This window comes from Lycium barbarum, chromosome 10 (assembly GCF_019175385.1).
Source record: "Lycium barbarum isolate Lr01 chromosome 10, ASM1917538v2, whole genome shotgun sequence".
Taxonomy (NCBI): domain Eukaryota; kingdom Viridiplantae; phylum Streptophyta; class Magnoliopsida; order Solanales; family Solanaceae; genus Lycium; species Lycium barbarum.
The window spans coordinates 123,071,926-123,091,180 of NC_083346.1; the positions used below are offsets into that span (position 1 = coordinate 123,071,926).

Sequence of the window (19,255 nt, forward strand, 5' to 3'; positions counted from 1 at the left end):
CCTCCCTATCTTTGGTACCGACATTGAGTTGACCTTTGGACTTTCACGTTCTCTTTGGATACAATATCCGAAGAATATTCAGGCCTTTGACTTTGGTTAGGCTAATTATTAGAGTATAATATACATATACTATTTCCTACTTGGCAAAAGTCAACCTCAAACTCAGTGGCGGATGTAGTGCAGATTCAATCGAACTCAGTATTTTCATTATATAGAACCTAAAGACAAGTAAATGTTACTAACAAATATATTGAACCTATAATCTCAATAGTAAAATAAATTTAGTGCTAAAAAACTTGAAAATTGAACTCACAAAATTAAATCTTGTATCTGTCTCAGCCTCCAGGTAGTGGTGGCGCCACCTTGAATATAATCAAGGGTGTCATTCATGCTCTTTTGCCGAATAATTCTATTATGTAAATAGGTTAAAAAATAAGTTATGTATATATATACTATATGTTGAATCCCCTTGGCTTATTCGTTTGTTTGCTTCTTTATATTTGGACTTCTTTTATGAAAATCTTGGCTTCGTCGTTGCAGTTGCAAGAGTACCCTAAAATAGCTCAAGAGCCTCTTGATGAGCTCTTTATTCCATTTACATATAATAATATACTTCACTCTTTCTTTTCCTGAAATTAAAATAGAGTCCGGAGCCTAAAGGGTATAAAAATACACGGTTTTTACCAAAAGGGAACGTTAAAAATTTATTATACCAAAACGGATATATCGTGAGCTGATCCACGATATACCCCATTTTTTTTTTTTTTTAAATTATCAGAAAACGAAAACGAAATAAAAAATAAAAAATTACAAGTATAACGTGGACTGATCCACGTTATACAATTTAAATTGTATAACGTGGATCAGTCCACGTTATACAATTAAAACTTCCAATTGAGAAACTTCAATGCCGAGGAAATAAGACATTAGTCCCAAATCAGTCATCTCAAACTGTCTAATCATGGCCTCCCTAAATTCAGAAATTAGTTTGGAATTATTGCCAGTAAATATTAAGTCATCCACGTATAAACACACGATGAGAATGTCTCCATCAGAATTAAATTTGATGTATAGTGTATGCTCATAGGGACATCTATGAAAATCATGTCCAATAAAATAAGAATCAATACGAGTGTACCAATCTCTAAGAGCTTGTTTCAACCCATATAACGCCTTCTTCAACTTGTAAACTTTATTTTCTTGACCCTTTTTGACATACCCCGCAGGCTGCTCAACATACACTTCTTCCTCAAGAACACCATTCAAGAAGGCAGATTTCACATCCATTTGATAAATTTTCCAACAATTATTGGCAGCAAGAGAAATAATCATACGAATTGTATCAAGTCTTGCAACAGGTGCAAATACCTCAAAATAATCAATACCTGCTTTCTGCTTGTATCCTTTAACAACTAATCTGCCTTAAAGCGATCAACTTCTCCAGTTGATTTGTATTTGGTCTTGTATACCCACTTGACTCTAATTGGCCTTTTCGAAGGTGGTAAAGTAGTCAATTCCCATGTGTTATTTTTCTCAATAGCATGAATTTCTTCATTGTATCCAACAATCATCTTTCACAGCTTCCTCAAAAGTAACTGGATCACAGTCTGCAAATAGAGCAAAATTCACAATATCTTCGTCGGATAAATCATTATCATTACCCACAACATAGTCTTGCAAACGGGCTGGTAAATGGTGATGTCTTTGCGGGTGATTGGATGTCTCTGTTTGAGTAAGTTGCGCTAGTTGTTCCTCTTGATGTCTGCTAGAACTTCCTTCCTCAATGACTGGAATTATTGGTTGAGACGTGTGTTACATCCCGTATTTTTGGACCAGGAAATTGAATCGTCCAACATGAGCAATTTTACTGAGGACATAGGATTTGGTCATATTCAAGCATGAAAATCAAGAACTCGGTGTATACGAGCAATGAAGTCCCTAAATTATTTAAGATGGAAAAGTGTGGCGATGATAATGACAAATAATATTTTATGTGTGGCAAGTGAGGTTCTGGACAAGTGCTATGCACACGGGTATAATAAATATATAAGCATTATTTAAATGGATTGAGACCAAAAGATTAATTATGTGGGTAAGTAATTAAATGTTGGATTGTAGTGGAAAGGAAAAAGGAATTAATTAGATATTAAGTGGATAAATATTATATTTACCATGGACACGTGAGTCCATTTCAAGTAAGCATTAGATGACTAATGCCATGTATAGGATCTGTTGGCATAGCTTTTGGGATAAGATTATGTGTATTAGAATGTGTAGTGGCATCTTATGATAGTGGGTGGGCCAAATAAAACTTACGTGTAAAACACAAGGGAAAAAAAGCAACGCGTGACTAATATATTAATGGTAATGAGTGGAATTTTAGAATGGATGAGTACGTATTTGCTAATACGGTGGACCCCGAATCCTTGAATAATAATTATGTTTGAAGACATTATTTTAGTTCATGAAAAGGTTGATGAGGGATTATAAGGGCAGCAACTAAATGACTATGCACTTTTAGGTGTTTGGTGGCATCATCTCTTGGTGGCTGATTATTATGAGATTAGGTGTCTATGGATGGATCCACAGCCCACTACAACATTGTTTTATATGGAGAATGTCATTTTCAGTTGGAAAACATGCCAGAAAGTACATATGTACAATAATCACGTCTCATGGAAGTAGTATTTGGATGGGGGCAATTTTCATTCTTTATAATTATTCATAGGCAACAAGCTGTGTGTGCCAAAAGAGGCTACAGAGTAGTACCATATTTCGTGACGGTGATAATGAGTATACGAGGTGTGTTAAAAATAATTATTATTTAAGTGAACTGAGATCAAGAATTAATTATGGGGTATTTCGGTAATATAGAGTGTAGTAGATATAAGAAATAAATTATTAAATTAGTGGATAAGCTAAAGGTTGGCACGTGTATTATTTTTATTCACATGGAAAGCTTCTAATAAATCCACATGGTATGCTAACGTGTCCCTATAGGATACAATGAGCCAAAAGTTAGGCCAGTAATTTGTTTACGGAAGGTTAACATTGAAAGGACCAAACATTTTCAGCAACTTTCCACTTCATTTTCTATTTCAAGAATCAACGTTCATCTTTGGAAGAGTGCAAAACGTTGCTATCAATTCTTATGCACTTTGAATAAGCAAATTGATAGAAGTTGCTTACGGTTGTAGCTCATCTGGAACCCTCGGCTAAGCGCCATTTTTTTTTGAAAGAAAGATTATAATTTCCAGCAAGAATTTTAAGAGGTCAAGCTTGCTAGTAAGGTTTTTCTTCCAGTTGTTGAGGTAAGGTTTATTCCCTCCTACATGTTCTAGAGATGGTTTTGGTCTTTATACAATTAGATGGATGTTGAATTTGTGAAAGGAAAAATTAAGTCATGCTAGAACTTGTATTTATTTTATGGGCTGTTTGTTGGACTATTTTGTGAGTTATAGGGACATTGGTATGGACGGGAATTATGGTAAATAGAACAAATAAGATATTCTTGAGGTGGTTATAAATTGTTTGGTGTGCTGGAATATCGTGGGATTGACTGTAGTAGTTGTTGTTGTGTCTGTTGTTATACTATGGGTATACGAAAATAAAGAAGTGTATACAAGTATTGGTATACGAATGTATATTGGGCTGTTTTGGAAGTGATTTAAGAATGGATTTAATTATAGTTTGATATGAAATTGTTGGTATTGTTGTTGGTATGGTTGTTGATATTTGAGCCGAGTTAAATCTCGGGGATGTTGTATGTATAGGGGAGATGTTGCCCAAATTTTTGTAGACAAGTATTGGTTAAGATTGAAATCTTAAAGCCTTACAATTAACATTTGGTAATTGTGACCAAATTGTAGATTTTGGCGAACTTGAAACTTGATTTTGGAGACGTGTATGAAGCGGAAAAGGTATGTAAGGATTCACCCTTCCTTCTATGGCATGTCTTAGACGTAATAAGTTGGATACGAGCCTCGGGGACAACTCCATTCTCCGGAATCCGCACCTAAAGTTTCCCCTTTTTCATTTAGTAGAATTGAATTAGAAATTGTGTAAAATATTGGAAAAACTTCCTAAACATCTGGAACTGGCATAAATATGACCCGACTACCTTAAAACCCTCACAAGTGACGTCATGAAATATAATGTACGTAAATTTGGTACGCCGCCTCATTTGACCCAAGGTGGGCCCATTGTTCCCGGATTTTCCCTATTGCTCCGTTTGACTTATTTTGGAGTAGAATCCAAAGGAAACTTTTGATCCTCGTTCCGATTATCAAACGATAAGTACTGTACCATTCTAATGGAAATATGTATATGTATAAAAAAATATGTATATGTATATAAGATATGTAAATGTATATAAAATATGTATATGTATATAAGATATGTATATGAACATGGGATGGGGGGAAGGGATACATGGGGGAATGGGAAGGGAAACATGTTTCATTGCCACCTGGTCAGCTGACTTATCATCCTGGACGCGGGATGCCCGGACGCGGGATATATGGGCGAGCCGGTATTTCGGCGCTATGTGGGCGAGCCGACATTGTTCGGTGCTATGCTATGACATGACATAATATACTATCATATGATATGCTACGACATGATATGATACGACACGCTATGAGATGATAGGATATAATATGATAAAACACGACACGATATAAACCCTATTTTCTATGCCTATGAAAAAGGAACGTTTTAAAAAGGGAAGGACAAGCATGCACGGTATCCAGCCTGAAAGGGGCGTTCCTACGTACAGGTCACTTTCTAGCCTCATTATATGTCCTACGACCTCATGATATTGTTAATCGTACTCTATGTTCCTGCTTGTATTATCTTTTATGCCTTACATACTCGGTACACTATTCGTACTGACGTCCCTTCTTGTGGACGCTGCGTTTCATGCCGCGCAGGTCAGCAGACAGGCGGGTTTGATTCTTAGGAGTTCTACCAGCGGTATTTGACAGCGCTCCAGTTGTTCCGGAGCCCCAGTTCCTTGGTACTATTTTGTGTATATACTCGGGCACGACAGTACTCGGCCCCTTTCTATGTATATGTGTACTATGTCTAGAGGCTCGTAGACAGATATGTACAGTTAGATGTGCTGTATTTTGGAATGTTCACGTCGCCGTATAACGTGATAGCAAAGTTTACTAGTCTATGTTTACGATGATGCTACTAATGTTAATGTTCAGTAACGAAAAAAAAATATATATATGGCACAGTTCCTACGGCCCGCTGAGAAGTAAAGGTAAAACGATAGATAAGGGGTGCTCGGTACAAGTATCGGGTACTCGTCACGGCCCCTAGTCGGGTCGTGACAGAAAAGGTTTAGGATCCTTCTTTGACAAATCCCAAACACTCTGCTCATCAAAGGTAACATCTTTGCTAATAATTATTTTTCCTGTATCTGGATTAAATAATCTGTAACCTTTTGTCTCATGACTGTAGCCAATGAAAATACACTTTTCTGCCTTATCATCCAATTTCTTTCTCAAAACATCAGGAACATGAGCATAAGAAAGACAACCAAATACTTTTAGATGAGAAATACTTGGTTTCTTACCTGTCCAAACTTCTTGTGGAGTTTTTCCAAAATTAGATCGAGTAGGACACCTAATTAGAACATAAATTGCACAGGAAACAGCTTCTGCCCAAAAATCTTTAGAAATATTTTTGGAATGCATCTTAGATCTCACCATATCCATCACTGTTCTATTTTTCCTTTCAGCCACACCATTTTGTTGAGGAGTATATCTAGCTGTCAATTGATGCTTAATACCATACTTCTTCAAATAATTATCACACACAAGAAACTCAGTTCCCCTATCACTTCTCAATGTCTTAATAAAATATCCACTTTGCTTCTCTACATAAGCCTTGAAGCTCTTAAAAACTTCACATGCATCAGATTTATTTTTCAGAAGATATACCCAAGTCTTTCGGCTGAAATCATCGATGAAAGTAATAAAATACTTACTACCTCCATTAGAAGGAACTTCAACTGAGCACAAGTCTGAGTGGATTAACTCCAATGGTGCATTCGCCCTCCAAGCTTTGCCTTTTTGAAAAGGTTCTCTGTACTTCTTTCCCAAAATACAAGACTCACACCTTCTGTTAGGAAAATCAATAGAAGGCAAACCATCAACCAAATTCTTTCTTGCAAGAAAATTCAAACTCCCAAAATTCAGATGCCCAAAGCGTAGATGTCACAGCCAAGTATCATCACAATTCACAGAACTAAAGGAAGGTAAATCACCACGATTGAGATAAAGAGGCCATAAACGACTATTATTCATCTTTATTCTTGCAATTAGTCCTATTTATCATCAATGATAGTTCCCATTCCGTACTTAAAACGCAAATCATTACCTTTTTCTGTTAGTTGCCCCAAACTCAATAAATTGTGATGAACACTCGGAACATAATATACCTCTGATATAAAATGAGAAGATCCATTTTTCGATGTAATTGGAATTTTTCCCCTTCCAACAGCAGGCACCTTTGCATTAATGTCAAGTCTTACTGTAGATTTAAATGATTCATCCAGATCAACAAATAATTCCTTATTTCCAGACATATGATTGCTACAACCAGAATCAATAAACCATTCATTCCCTTTATTTTCTTCAGTCGCAGAGCTAGAAAATAATAATGTCTCTTGTTTATCTCCATAATTTTCAGCCATCTTTGCATGTTCTTCCCTATTTTCAGATTCATTGTACCAACAATCACGTTGATAATGTCCATATTTTTCACAATTATAACACTGAACATTTGATTTATCACGTCTTTGAAAATTTTGATTACTCTGTTATTCCCTCCTGAAATTATTATCATTTCTTTGTTGATAGGAAAAATTACCTCTACCACGGCCTCGATAATCACCTCTACCACCTCGTCCTCTACCTCTGAAATTGTGACCTCGTTGATTTGTTTCAGCCAGATTTGATGTTTCTTCTTTTTCTTTAGGTTGATTCACCTTTGCTTGCAATGCCTCATCTACTGTTTCAGTTGTTTGTTGATTCAGGGACATCTCATATGTCACCAGTTCACCTTCTAAATCATCAAGTGTCAAAGTGCTAAGATCTTTGGTTGCCTCAAGAACTGTCTTCTTAGTGTGAAATTTTATACTCAAGGACCGCAATATTTTTTCAGCAACTTTAACTTGGTCTAATGCTTCTCCATTAGTCGTCATATCGTTGACAATATTAATAACTCTTGTAAAGAATTCTTTGACTGACTCTGTAGGTTTCATTTGGGCCAACTCGTACTGTCTTCTAAGCTCTTGCAATTTGACTTTTCTTACGTCTGCGGAACCTCAATGTGAATTCACCAAAAATTTTCAAGCCTCCTTTGCCGACTTTGCATGTAAAAATTTATTGTACACATGCAATTCGACCTTGCCGTCAAGGTAGAAACGTGCCTTATAATCCATTTGTCTATTTTTCTCCAAATCTTTAGCTGCTTCACCGGTCAATGTTGTGCCTTCTGGGGTTTCCACGAACCCTGTATCAATAATGGACCATAGTCCAACAACATTGAAAAAATTCTTCATCTGTTGATACCAACTCTCAAAATTATTTTTGCCATCAAACACAAAAACGGGACAATTTGGTAAATAGAGAATATCCATATTCTTTTATATGTGTCGAATCTCACACGAAGCTTTGGTCGGATCTCACACAGGCTCTGATACCAATTTGAAGGAAATAAAAATACTCAAAGGAATAATATAAGCACAACCGGAAGACTCAACAATGGCTATATAGAAGAAATTTATCAAACTAGAGAGAGAGGTAAGAGACTTTACTTAATAACTCAAAACTCTTGAATCTCATTACAATTAAAATATATGACATAACATCCCTATTTATAATACTAGAAACTAAAATAGACTAGGACTAGAAAAATCTATTCCAATATGAATTTGATAAATAAATCCTAACTAAACATGAATTAATAAATTAAATCCTAAACAATTTAGGTTTCCCACTTTATTTCTTACACGATTTCAGCTAATAGATCTAAAAGCATAATAGAAAAAATATTGCATCCAAATAACAAACAAACACTGTTACAAAATTCCAAAATATTGAAGGCAATAAATTGAGACAGAAATGGACCTTTCAATATGGGAAATAACACTTTCCTTTGAATGATATAGCCAAACGGAGCTTTGAACCGGAAACCCCGACCAAAACAGCGTCTAATATTTTTTTTTAGATCTAAACCCGAAATCTCAACTCAACTCTGTCAATGAAATTTTGGTTAAAAGAAAATGGGTATTTTAGATTTAAGTGGTTTAACGATGGTGTGGGTTTTTGAGGTGGTGGCTGTTTAAGGTGGAAAAAAAAAATGAAAGAAGATGATGATAATATATTTTTTCTTTTTTGTTTTTGTTGGATTTTCCGGTGGTTTTTTTTTTCGGCGAGGGGGAGGAGTTGTTCACGGTGGTTTGTGGAAAATTTGAAGGAGATGATGGATGAATTTTTCCTGTCCGTTTTTTCTCTCTATCTACTATATTCTTTCTTTGCCTTTATCTATTTCCTCTATATAAAATAATGAACCCTCACCCTTTTTGTTGTGGGGTCCCTATATTTTCTTGTGGAAAAGTTAACGAGTCCGGAACCAAAATGCCCAAAAAAAAAAATATTTTGAATCAAAATACCCCAACAAAAAAAAAGTTACCAAAGTATCCATAGCGCAGTATTTTACTGCGCTATAGCACTAACGGAGACGGAGCCGTTAAGTGCTATAGCGCAGTATTTGACTGCTTTATAGAAAAAAAAAATTGGTACTTCTATAACGCACTAAAATACTGCGTTATAGAAGTACCAATTTTTTTTTCAATACTGCGTTATATAAACAGTACAAAAAAAAAAATTGGCCGACTTTATTTTTTGCAACACTTAGTGTTATTATCCATATTTTGACCAATAATTAGTCGTGTGTCAAGATTCCGAAACGTCAATATTTTATATAGAACCTGATATTTTTTTCTGCGTACAATATTGTAGGCTCAATACATCAAGGATACGTAAACGTTCGGATCGTCATTTTAGGGGTTGAAAAGGTGCCCGAAGTAAGTTTTGTTTGAAAAAACTCAGTGTTTTTTCCATACTTTGACCAATGATTAGTCGTGTGTCAAGACTCCGAAACGTCAATATTTTATATAGAACCTGATATTTTTTTCTGCGTACAATAATGTAGGCCCAATACATCAAGGATACGTGGATGTTCGGATCGTCATTTTAGGGGTTGAAAAGGTGCCCGAAGTAAGTTTTGTTTGAAAAAACTTAGTGTTTTTTCCATACTTTGACCAATGATTAGTCGTGTGTCAAGACTCCGAAACGTCAATATTTTATATAGAACCTTATATTTTTTCTGCGTACAATAATGTAGGCTTAATACATCAAGGATACGTAGACGTTCGGATAGTCATTTTAGGGGTTGAAAAGGTACCCGAAGTAAGTTTTGTTTGGAAACTTTAGGGTGTTTTATTTTTTAAGATTTTGATTTAAGCGTGTTATTTTTTAATCAAGACATAACTTTATTTTGAATATAAATATAATTCTAAAAAATATAGGGACAGAAACTAGTTGTAAAGTCGTCAAACTTTAGATGGTCATAACTTTGCGCTCGGAGGTCCGTTTTACGCGTTTTTTTTTTAACTTGCGTATTTTTTCGAGATCTATGCGGACAAGCTGCCGCAAGGCGGTTTGGCCGAGCCGATTTTTTTTTAAAAAAAATGCCTTTTATCCCATTCAATTTCGATTTTCCCCCAAATTGGCGTGAAATTTTTAGTTTTATTTACTTATAAGATGATGATACGCAATAAATTTCAACGTAAAAATCCCGGGGTAATGTAGTTGTGAATGTCAATTTCACTTCTACGGTTTCAATTTTTGAAAATAAAGCTGACTAATTTTCTCGACATATAAAGTTGACTAAAATAACCTTACAGTCAAACACTAAATTTTATCAAACAAAACTTACTTCTGGCACCTTTTCAACCCCTAAAATGACGATCCGAACGTCTACGTATCCTTGATGTATTGGGCCTACATTATTGTACGCAGAAAAAAATATCAGGTTCTATATAAAATATTGACGTTTCGTAATCTTGACACACGACTAATCATTGGTCAAAGTATGGAAAAAACACTAATTTTTTTCAAACAAAACTTCGGGCACCTTTTCAACCCCTAAAATGACGATCCGAACGTTTACGTATCCTTGATGTATTGAGCCTACATTATTGTACGCAGAAAAAAAATATCAGGTTCTATATAAAATATTGACGTTTCGGAGTCTTGACACACGATTAATTATTGGTCAAGTATGGAAAATAACACTAAGTGTTGCTAAAAATAAAGTTGGCCATTTTTTTTTTGTACTTTTTATATAATGCAGTATTTTACTGTGTTATAGATTTTTTTTTTTTGGTATTTCTATAACGCAGTATTTTACTGCGTTATAGAAGTACCAATTTTTTTTTCTATAACGCAGTAAAATACTGCGCTATAGCACTTAACGGCTCCGTCTCCGTTAGTGCTATAGCGCAGTAAAATACTGCGATATGGGTACTTTGGTAACTTTTTTTTGTTGTTGGGGTATTTTGGTTCAAAATATTTTTTTTTGGGGCATTTTGGTTCCGGACTCAAAGTTAACTCCCCCTCCTTTTTATCATGCTGATGTGTTGTGTATATTTATTAAATTATGGGGACCACCAAAATAATATTCCCTCCCCTTGGGTCACGTGTTCTACCTAATTAAAAATTTGTTTTCTATTTTGTCTTTTTGTCTGTATATATTGTGAAGTAGTGAGCAAGAAAAATTCAAGTGGGCCCTACGTATGGAATATGCTCAAGGTGTGATGGTGTATATGTGAGGTGTATGAAACGTGTATTGTAAAATGGAGTGGGAGAAATTAGTTTGTTGGAAAGAATCTTATGAGGTGGAACTTTTTTGTTGGTCCTCATTTTTTTATTATTATTATTATTTGTTTTATTTTAATCTAAATACACTTATAAGTATTTTAGCCACCTAATTTTTGACTAAGAAAAAAAATAAAACTTATACATTTAAATCCGGTTAAAAGATTTTTTTTTTTTTTTTTAAATTTTCTCTTTATCTTGACTACGACTCTATTTTTGTTTTATATTTTTTATTTGCACAACAAAATCACTAAAATGAGATAAAATTCGAAAAAATAAGATTAAGGCAAAAAGAAATATTTAGTGTTAAAAATCGTGTAAAACAACTCAGGGAGCGTAAAAAATTACGTGTCTAAAGCTGCATCCATTAGTCTTATTTTCTTCCTGATCATCTCCTCGGTTCTTGATCTTATGCGCCTCTGTGATTTCGTTGCTGTTTATATCCACAATAGAATTCTCCTTCATTTCTGCGTTTTCCTTTCCAGCACTCTCAACATTCTTATTTCGAGAAGTCCATAAACTCTTCTTTACCAAGTTATTTCCAAGATAGTGTTTAGTCTTTTGAGATTTTGGGGATCCATTAGGTTTGACAGAGACGTTGAACGCTTGCTTCAAGCCTTGTTCGAGTGTTTTGAGCCTCAATTTTAGCTTATCCTATAGCAAATTTTTTACTGGATGAGCATAAAACACATTAAGTTAGTTTCAAGAATCGTGTCGAAAAGCTCACCTTGAGTTGTGCTTCTGCCTTGGCTGTTCTATCTGATATGGTTAATTTTACTCTCAGTCTTTGCATCGCTGCCTATATAACACAAAGGTAATAAGTATCTCAATAAGTCTTAACTGATAAGTTACTTAAAAAATAAAAAAAAACACTTACTAGGAGTTTGGACATATATTTGGTTAAAATTTGAAAAAAGAGTTTGTGAAATTGAAGTTGAAAAATGGTATTTGGAAGTTGAAGTTGTCTTTGAACATGCATTCACTTGAATAAAAAGTTAAAGTTTTTTTAGCAGAAAAAGTTTTTTGTAGTCACGAAGTGTATAGAGAGGAAATGTCACCTTTTCCTTTCCTTTTCGCTACTATATAGTAAGTGCTTCCTAATTTCAACAATAATTGTACAATGAACAAAGGAAGAAATTACATTTTGAGAAACTAAGTGGTGTATTTAATTTGTCAATGGGATGGTAAATATTCCATGTGAATTGTATAGATAAAAATTTAAAGCTTCATCAACTGAATTTTCTCTATAGAAGTGATGGAAGCTAGCAAGGTTCATATTAATTGTCCCACAACAGATGAAGGAATGGATTGGTAAAACTTATCCGCATCCGATGTTCATACCAAACCATTGGATGCATGACATGTGTTTGTACATAGACCTTTATCAAGTACCTAAGCATGATTAATTAACATGCATTTTCACCTCATTAAACTACTTAACTATAGTAAGTTTACAGGATTTGATGAAAAAATCAGGTGTAGGCAAGTATTTTATCCTTATATGGTATTAGACAATATTCACCTCATGAATAGCTTAGTAGGGTAGAGTTAGGCCCAGTGTCTATTTTCTTGATATGATATTAGAGTAGATCTATCGAAATTCTTGATTTATCCAGTGTTCAACCCTCATGTTATATCGTCTACGCACCATACACGAGGCATCCGGGGTTAAGTGTTCCACATTAATTGAGGGAATGAGTTGTTGTCTCCACTTAAGATTAATAGTTTCACTTCTTCTTCTAATGGTGCACATACATATAATGTTAAAACTAATAGTCTATTCCTTGGGACAAAATAATACTCCATTACAGAAATCAAGAACCACTCTGCTGTAAGAGTTGTGAGTATTAGCATCTGAATCTAAAGCTGAGAATAACTATACAAATAAGTAACTAAAACAAAAAGAATTACACTCCAGTTGTGAGAGAATTAGTCACTCACTTTACATTACACATTACAAATGAATTTGATCTCTATTCCTTAATCACTTCCACTCTTTGTATATACAAGAAATGCGAGAATCTGACTGATGACCCAAGATAGCAGCTCCAATTTTTTCTGTCATTACATGAATCTTCAAGATGTTTTCATGATCCTAATTCAAATTTAGACCATCTTTAAAATTAGTATAGTCAAATGACGCTGTACGAATAAGCTATGTTGCTCGGATCCTTAAGTAATGTCGCGCCCGTGTTAGATCCTCCAAAAAATGCATAAATTAAAAAAAAAATTCACTTCATTTTATCAGGCTGTTGTCCTTCCAAGGATCTTGATTAGAACATTTATGTGGTTAGTTCTTTAAATATATGGTACTTTCCATCTCACATGATTTAGATTAAAACTTAAAGTAGCTTAGAAAGAGTTCAGTTTGAATATGATATATTCGTCAATGCATTACTTACGTTGTTCATGCATAGCAGCTATGTATTACCAGAAAGACGTCTTTTAATTTATTATACATGTTAGATGTGATAATTTATTAGAAGTACTGAAATAGGCTCATTTGGTGAAAGGAGGTTGAGGTGGGATTTAAGCCTCACACTCTTAATCGGAGGTTTCAGGTTTGGATTTTTTTTGTTAGAAAACGTTTTCCCCTTTAATAAATTTTACGAGACATAATCTGAATTAATCTAATGAATGAATATCAAATAATTATATTTAAAAAAAGTCAGCCGCCACGTTATTTGAGTGACCTTTAATACTAACGTTTTACCATCTCTCTTTAGCATAGCAATAAGATAAGGACGTGGCCGGTTAACAAAGTGTGGTTGTCTGATGATCCGGACTTATTTTCTTTTTCTTTCTGGATTTAAGTTATACAAATTGATAAGAAAATTTACGCTATCGGCTATTTTTCATTTACTATATTTTTTTAGAATACAAAATTTCAACTTACTATAATTTACCTATTATTGTAGATCACTTTAACTTAATAAAATAGAAAACGTTATACTATTTGTGCAAAAGTTGATTTATTTATTTAAGAAATGGCTAGTGACTACCTTCCGCCGAGGAGCTAAAGATAAGGAGGAAGGTTCAATTGAATCCCGCTCCATTTTAGGTATAACATTTTTGCATTTTATTATTTTTGTTGATTACAATTTCTGATTCCGTCACTGTATCAAACGTTCCATGGATTTAATGCCGACCAATAGCTAGCATTTGGTTCCAAGTTCTTGAATGAGACTAAATAGTAGTTGCATTTTTGTATCATATGGAAAAGCATAGGGGCCAAACGTCATATTTATTTCTAGGGTTATCGTATATGGGAAAAAAGTCTTACAATTGAAACTCTATATGGTCACATCTAAGTTTCAACCAATAAAAAAACACTAAAAGATTTTTGGTGTTGATAATTTGTGATAAAGGAAATTCCAAGATAAGGACGCTAGAAAATGGTCAAAATAAACACCTAAGTGATCAACTAGCAATAGTAAAATAATTTTTCGAAAAATCCTTGTCATAATCACCTCAGTTAACTAAGTCATGTTGAGCTTTCACCTGATGTTATTCTTTGCGTCAATAATTTTATTTTAACAAGGTCAAGATAATTTTATAGCCCAAAATTTTAGTTTGATAGATTATTTAACATTTAGATTTTTACTGTTCAATTCATTATAATCTTTAAAATTATGGATTGAGATGGAATATATTTTAAAAATTTATAATTATATTTGGTGTCGAAAATGATGCATTCAGGCTGAATCGATTATTTACATGCTCCATCTAAACTTTTTCATGAACAATATCATCTTAAGTAGTTTGAATTTCAAGAATGGTGGATTATGAGAAGTTAGATTCGACAACTCTTCAACACTTTTTGCTACTTCAAATTAAAGGAAAGAAAAATGAAATTGCTACTAAAATAATTTATGATTAGGACAGAGTATAATATGCAAAAATTGTTAAGGAAAGAAACTAGTGAACAAATGACATGGGTTAAGCATACCTGCCATGCGGGGCACATCTCAATTATTGCACTAACCAAACTAATCCACTCCCTACTCTATTCTTTACCTTTGTATGACCTAAACCATGACATAGTTTTTTATTACATGTACTGACAATATAATACTAATTACATAATAATATATAATAATTCGGTATTCTTACATGTAAGTTATATAGTCATGTAAGTGTTATAGTATAATTATTATTAGTTTCAAAAGTCTTTTATTTTTTACTTAAATTTCGAATTCGGTTAACTATGATCACATAAAATGGACGTTCCAAGTTCTTGAATGAGACTAAATAGTAGTTGCATTTTTTGTATCATATGGAAAAGCATAGGGGCCAAACGTCATATTCATTTCTAGGGTTATCGTATATGGGAAAAAAGTCTTACAATTGAAACTCTATAAGGTCACATCTAAGTTTCAACCAATAAAAAAACACTAAAAGATTTTTGGTGTTGATAATTTGTGAGAAAGGAAATTTCAAGATAAGGACGCTAGAAAATGGTCAAAATAAACACCTAAGTAATCAACTAGCTATTGTAAAATTATTTCTAGAAAAATCCCAGTCATAATCACCTCAATTAACTAACTCATGTTAACATCTAAGTTTCAACCAATAAAAAACACTAAAAGATTTTTGGTGTTGATAATTTGTGAGAAAGGAAATTTCAAGATAAGGACGCTAGAAAATGGTCAAAATAAACACCTAAGTAATCAACTAGCTATTGTAAAATTATTTCTAGAAAAATCCCAGTCATAATCACCTCAATTAACTAAGTCATGTTGAGCTTTCACCTGATGTTATTCTTTGCATCAATAATTTTATTTTACAAGGTCAAGATCATTTCATAGCCCAAAATTTTAGTTTGATAGATTATTTAACATTTAGATTTTTACTGTTTAATTCATTATAATCTTTAAAATTATGGATTGAGATGGAATATATTTTAAAAAATTATAATTATATTTCGTGTCGAAAATGATGCATTCAGGTTAAACCGATTATTTACATGCTCCATCTAAACTTTTGCATGAACAATATCATCTTAAGTAGTTTGAATTTCAAGAATGGTGGATTATGAGAAGTTAGATTGGACAACCCTTCAACACGTTTTGCTACTTCAAATTAAAGGAAAGAAAAATGAAATTGCTAACTAAAATAATTTATGATTAGGACATGGTATAATATGCAAAAATTGTTAAGGAAGGAAACTAGTGAACAAATAACAGGGGTTAAGCATACCTGTCATGGAGTCCGGAACCAAAATGCCCCCAAAAAAACCATTTTGAACTAAAATACCTCAACAAAAAAAAATGTTACAAAAATACCTTTAGCACAGTAATATACTGCGCTAAAGTTTTTTTTTTTTTTTGCATAGCGCAGCACTAAAAAAAAATTTGGTAAACTTTTTTTTTTTGCAACACTTAGTGTGTTTTTTCATACTTTGACCAATGATTAGTCGTGTGTCAAGACTCCGAAACGTCAATATTTTATATAGAACCTGATATTTTTTTCTGCGTACAATAATGTAGGCCAATACATTAAGGATACGTAGACGTTTGGATAGTCATTTTAGGGGTTGAAAAGGTGCCCGAAGTAAGTTTTGTTTGAAAAAACTTAGTGTTTTTTCCATACTTTGACCAATGATTAGTCGTGTGTCAAGACTCCGAAACGTCAATACTTTATATAGAACCTGATATTTTTTCTACGTACAATAATGTAGGCTCAATACATCAAGGATACGTAGACGTTCGGATAGTCATTTTAGGGGTTGAAAAGGTACCCGAAGTAAGTTTTGTTTGGAAACTTTAGAGTGTTTTATTTTTTAAGATTTTGATTTAAGCGTGTTATTTTTTAATCAAGACATAACTTTATTTTGAATATAAATCTAATTCAATTTGATAAAAAAGTATTTAAAAAACATAGGGAGAAAAGCTAGTTGTAAAATGGTCAAAATTTAGATGGTCATAACTTTGCGCTCAGACGTCCGATTTACGCGTTTTTTTTAACTTGCATATTTTTTCGAGATCTATGCGGACAAACTGCCGCGAGACTGTTTGACCGAGCTGATTTTAAAAAAAAAACACCTTTTATCCTATTCAATTTCAATTTTCCCCCAAATTGGCGTGAAATTTTCAGTTTTATTTACTTATAATATGATGATACACAATAGATTTCAACGTAAAAATCCCGGAGTAATGTAGCTGTGAATGTCAATTTCACTTCTGTGGTTTCAATTTTTGAAAATAAAGCTGACTCATTTTCTCGACATATAAAGTTGACTAAAATAACCTTACAGTCAAACACTAAGTTTTTTCAAACAAAACTTACTTCGGGCACCGTTTCAACCCCTAAAATGACGATCCGAACGTCTACGTATCCTTGATGTATTGAGCCTACATTATTGTACGCAGAAAAAAATATTATGTTCTATATAAAATATTGACGTTTCGGAGTCTTGACACACGACTAATCATTGGTCAAAGTATGAAAAACCACACTAAGTGTTGCAAAAAAAAAAAGTTTACCAATTTTTTTTAGTGCGCACTATAGCGCAGTATTTTACTGCGCTATGCAAAAGAAAAAAAAACTAATGGCTCCGTCTCCGTGAACTGCTTTAGCGCAGTATTTTACTGCGCTAAAGGTAGTTTTGTAACTTTTTTTTTGTTGGTGTATTTTGGTTCACTTGATTTTTTATTGAGTCATTTTGGTTCCGGACTTACCTGCCATGTGAGGGCACATCTCAACTATTGCACTAACCAAACTAAACCACTCCCTTCTCTATTCTTTAATACCTTTTGTATTACTAAACAATCACATAAATTTTTATTTTATATACTGATAATATAATACTAATTAACATAAAATATACAATAATTCGGTATTTTTACATGTAAGTCATTATAGTTATGTGAGTTTATAGTATAATTATTAGTAGTTTAAAAAATCTTTTATTTCTTATTATTTAAATTTCGAATTCGGTTAAATATGATCTCATAAAAGAAATGAAGGATTACTATTCATTGCTTCCTCTGATCTCTATCCCACTTTAATTATGTGACACAATTACTATTCGGAGAGTGAAATAAGTTTTCTTTAATCATTATTTTTTCATATGCTTTTTAAGTTGTTAATTATTGTGACTTGTAGTGTTTCTTATGTAGCATTTAAATATATAAATTTTATTCAAAGAATTTTAAAATTTTATGTCCGAATTCAAACCAAAAATTAGATTATATATAATCTTTATTTGTATTCAGAATATAATCATGTCGCTTAGCTTAAAGGTGACGGAGGGAGTACAAGTTATTACTCCTCCGTCCCAACTTATGTAATGGTATTTAACTGGGTACGAAGTATAAGAAATAACCAAACTAAACCACTCCCTTCTCTATTCTTTAATACCTTTTGTATTACTAAACAATCACATAAATTTTTATTTTATATACTGATAATATAATACTAATTAACATAAAATATACAATAATTCGGTATTTTTACATGTAAGTCATTATAGTCATGTGAGTTTATAGTATAATTATTAGTAGTTTCAAAAATCTTTTATTTCTTATTATTTAAATTTCGAATTCGGTTAAATATGATCTCATAAAAGAAATGAAGAATTACTATTCATTGCTTCCTCTGATCTCTATCCCACTTTAATTATGTGACACAATTACTATTCGGAGAGTGAAATAAGTTTTCTTTAATCATTATTTTTTCATATGCTTTTTAAATTGTTAATTATTGTGACTTGTAGTGTTTCTTATGTAGCATTTAAAAATATATAAATTTTATTCAAAGAATTTTAAAATTTTATGTCCGAATTCAAACCAAAAATTAGATTATATATAATCTTTATCTGTATTCAGAATATAATCATGTCGCTTAGCTTAAAGGTGACGGACGGAGTACAAGTTATTACTCCTCCGTCCCAACTTATGTAATGGTATTTAACTGGGTACGAAGTATAAGAAATAAAAAACTACTTTTGAAATGTGTGGTCTTAATAAATCATAGGTTCTTATGTGGCTATAAATCACTTATTAGAGCTAAGATTATTTTAAAATTAGATCGCTACTAAATATAGAAATATGTCATTCTTTTTTAGACAAACGAAAGAAAAAATAGTGAAGTAAGCAACTTCTATTAGCGCCGAACCTTGAGTTGAATTGATCGTGTCATGTGCAACGTCCATCAATGATGGTTCATTAATGTCCATTGATTTCGACTCCTTCCCCCTTCTCAACTACGAAAAAGATCGAGAGGGGCCCGAAAGCCCCCAAAGAACGGAAATGGAATTCGATTCAGTCCCCATTCTCTCTTAAATAAATAAAGCT

At 33.0% G+C, this 19,255-nt stretch overlaps 2 protein-coding genes and 1 long non-coding RNA gene across 3 annotated transcripts in view; 1 reads left to right on the forward strand and 2 right to left on the reverse strand.

Annotated features, from left to right (window-relative positions):
- The window catches only part of LOC132616102 (heavy metal-associated isoprenylated plant protein 39-like), a 48,954-nt gene that overhangs the window by 25,530 nt on the left and 4,169 nt on the right, over positions 1–19,255 (forward strand). The window lies entirely within an intron of this gene.
- LOC132616106 (uncharacterized) lies at positions 6,234–8,720 on the reverse strand. The gene is made up of 2 exons (XR_009572997.1): positions 8,145–8,720; positions 6,234–7,527 (listed from the first exon to the last, which is right to left on the reverse strand). It is a non-coding gene; the product is annotated as an uncharacterized LOC132616106 (long non-coding RNA).
- LOC132616105 (microtubule-associated protein 70-5-like) lies at positions 9,792–12,213 on the reverse strand. Its single transcript, XM_060330705.1, has 3 exons — positions 11,836–12,213; positions 11,686–11,757; positions 9,792–11,612 (listed from the first exon to the last, which is right to left on the reverse strand). Exons 1-3 carry the CDS (start codon positions 11,935–11,937, stop codon positions 11,286–11,288), a joined length of 501 nt encoding a protein of 166 aa, XP_060186688.1. The 5' UTR covers positions 11,938–12,213; the 3' UTR covers positions 9,792–11,285.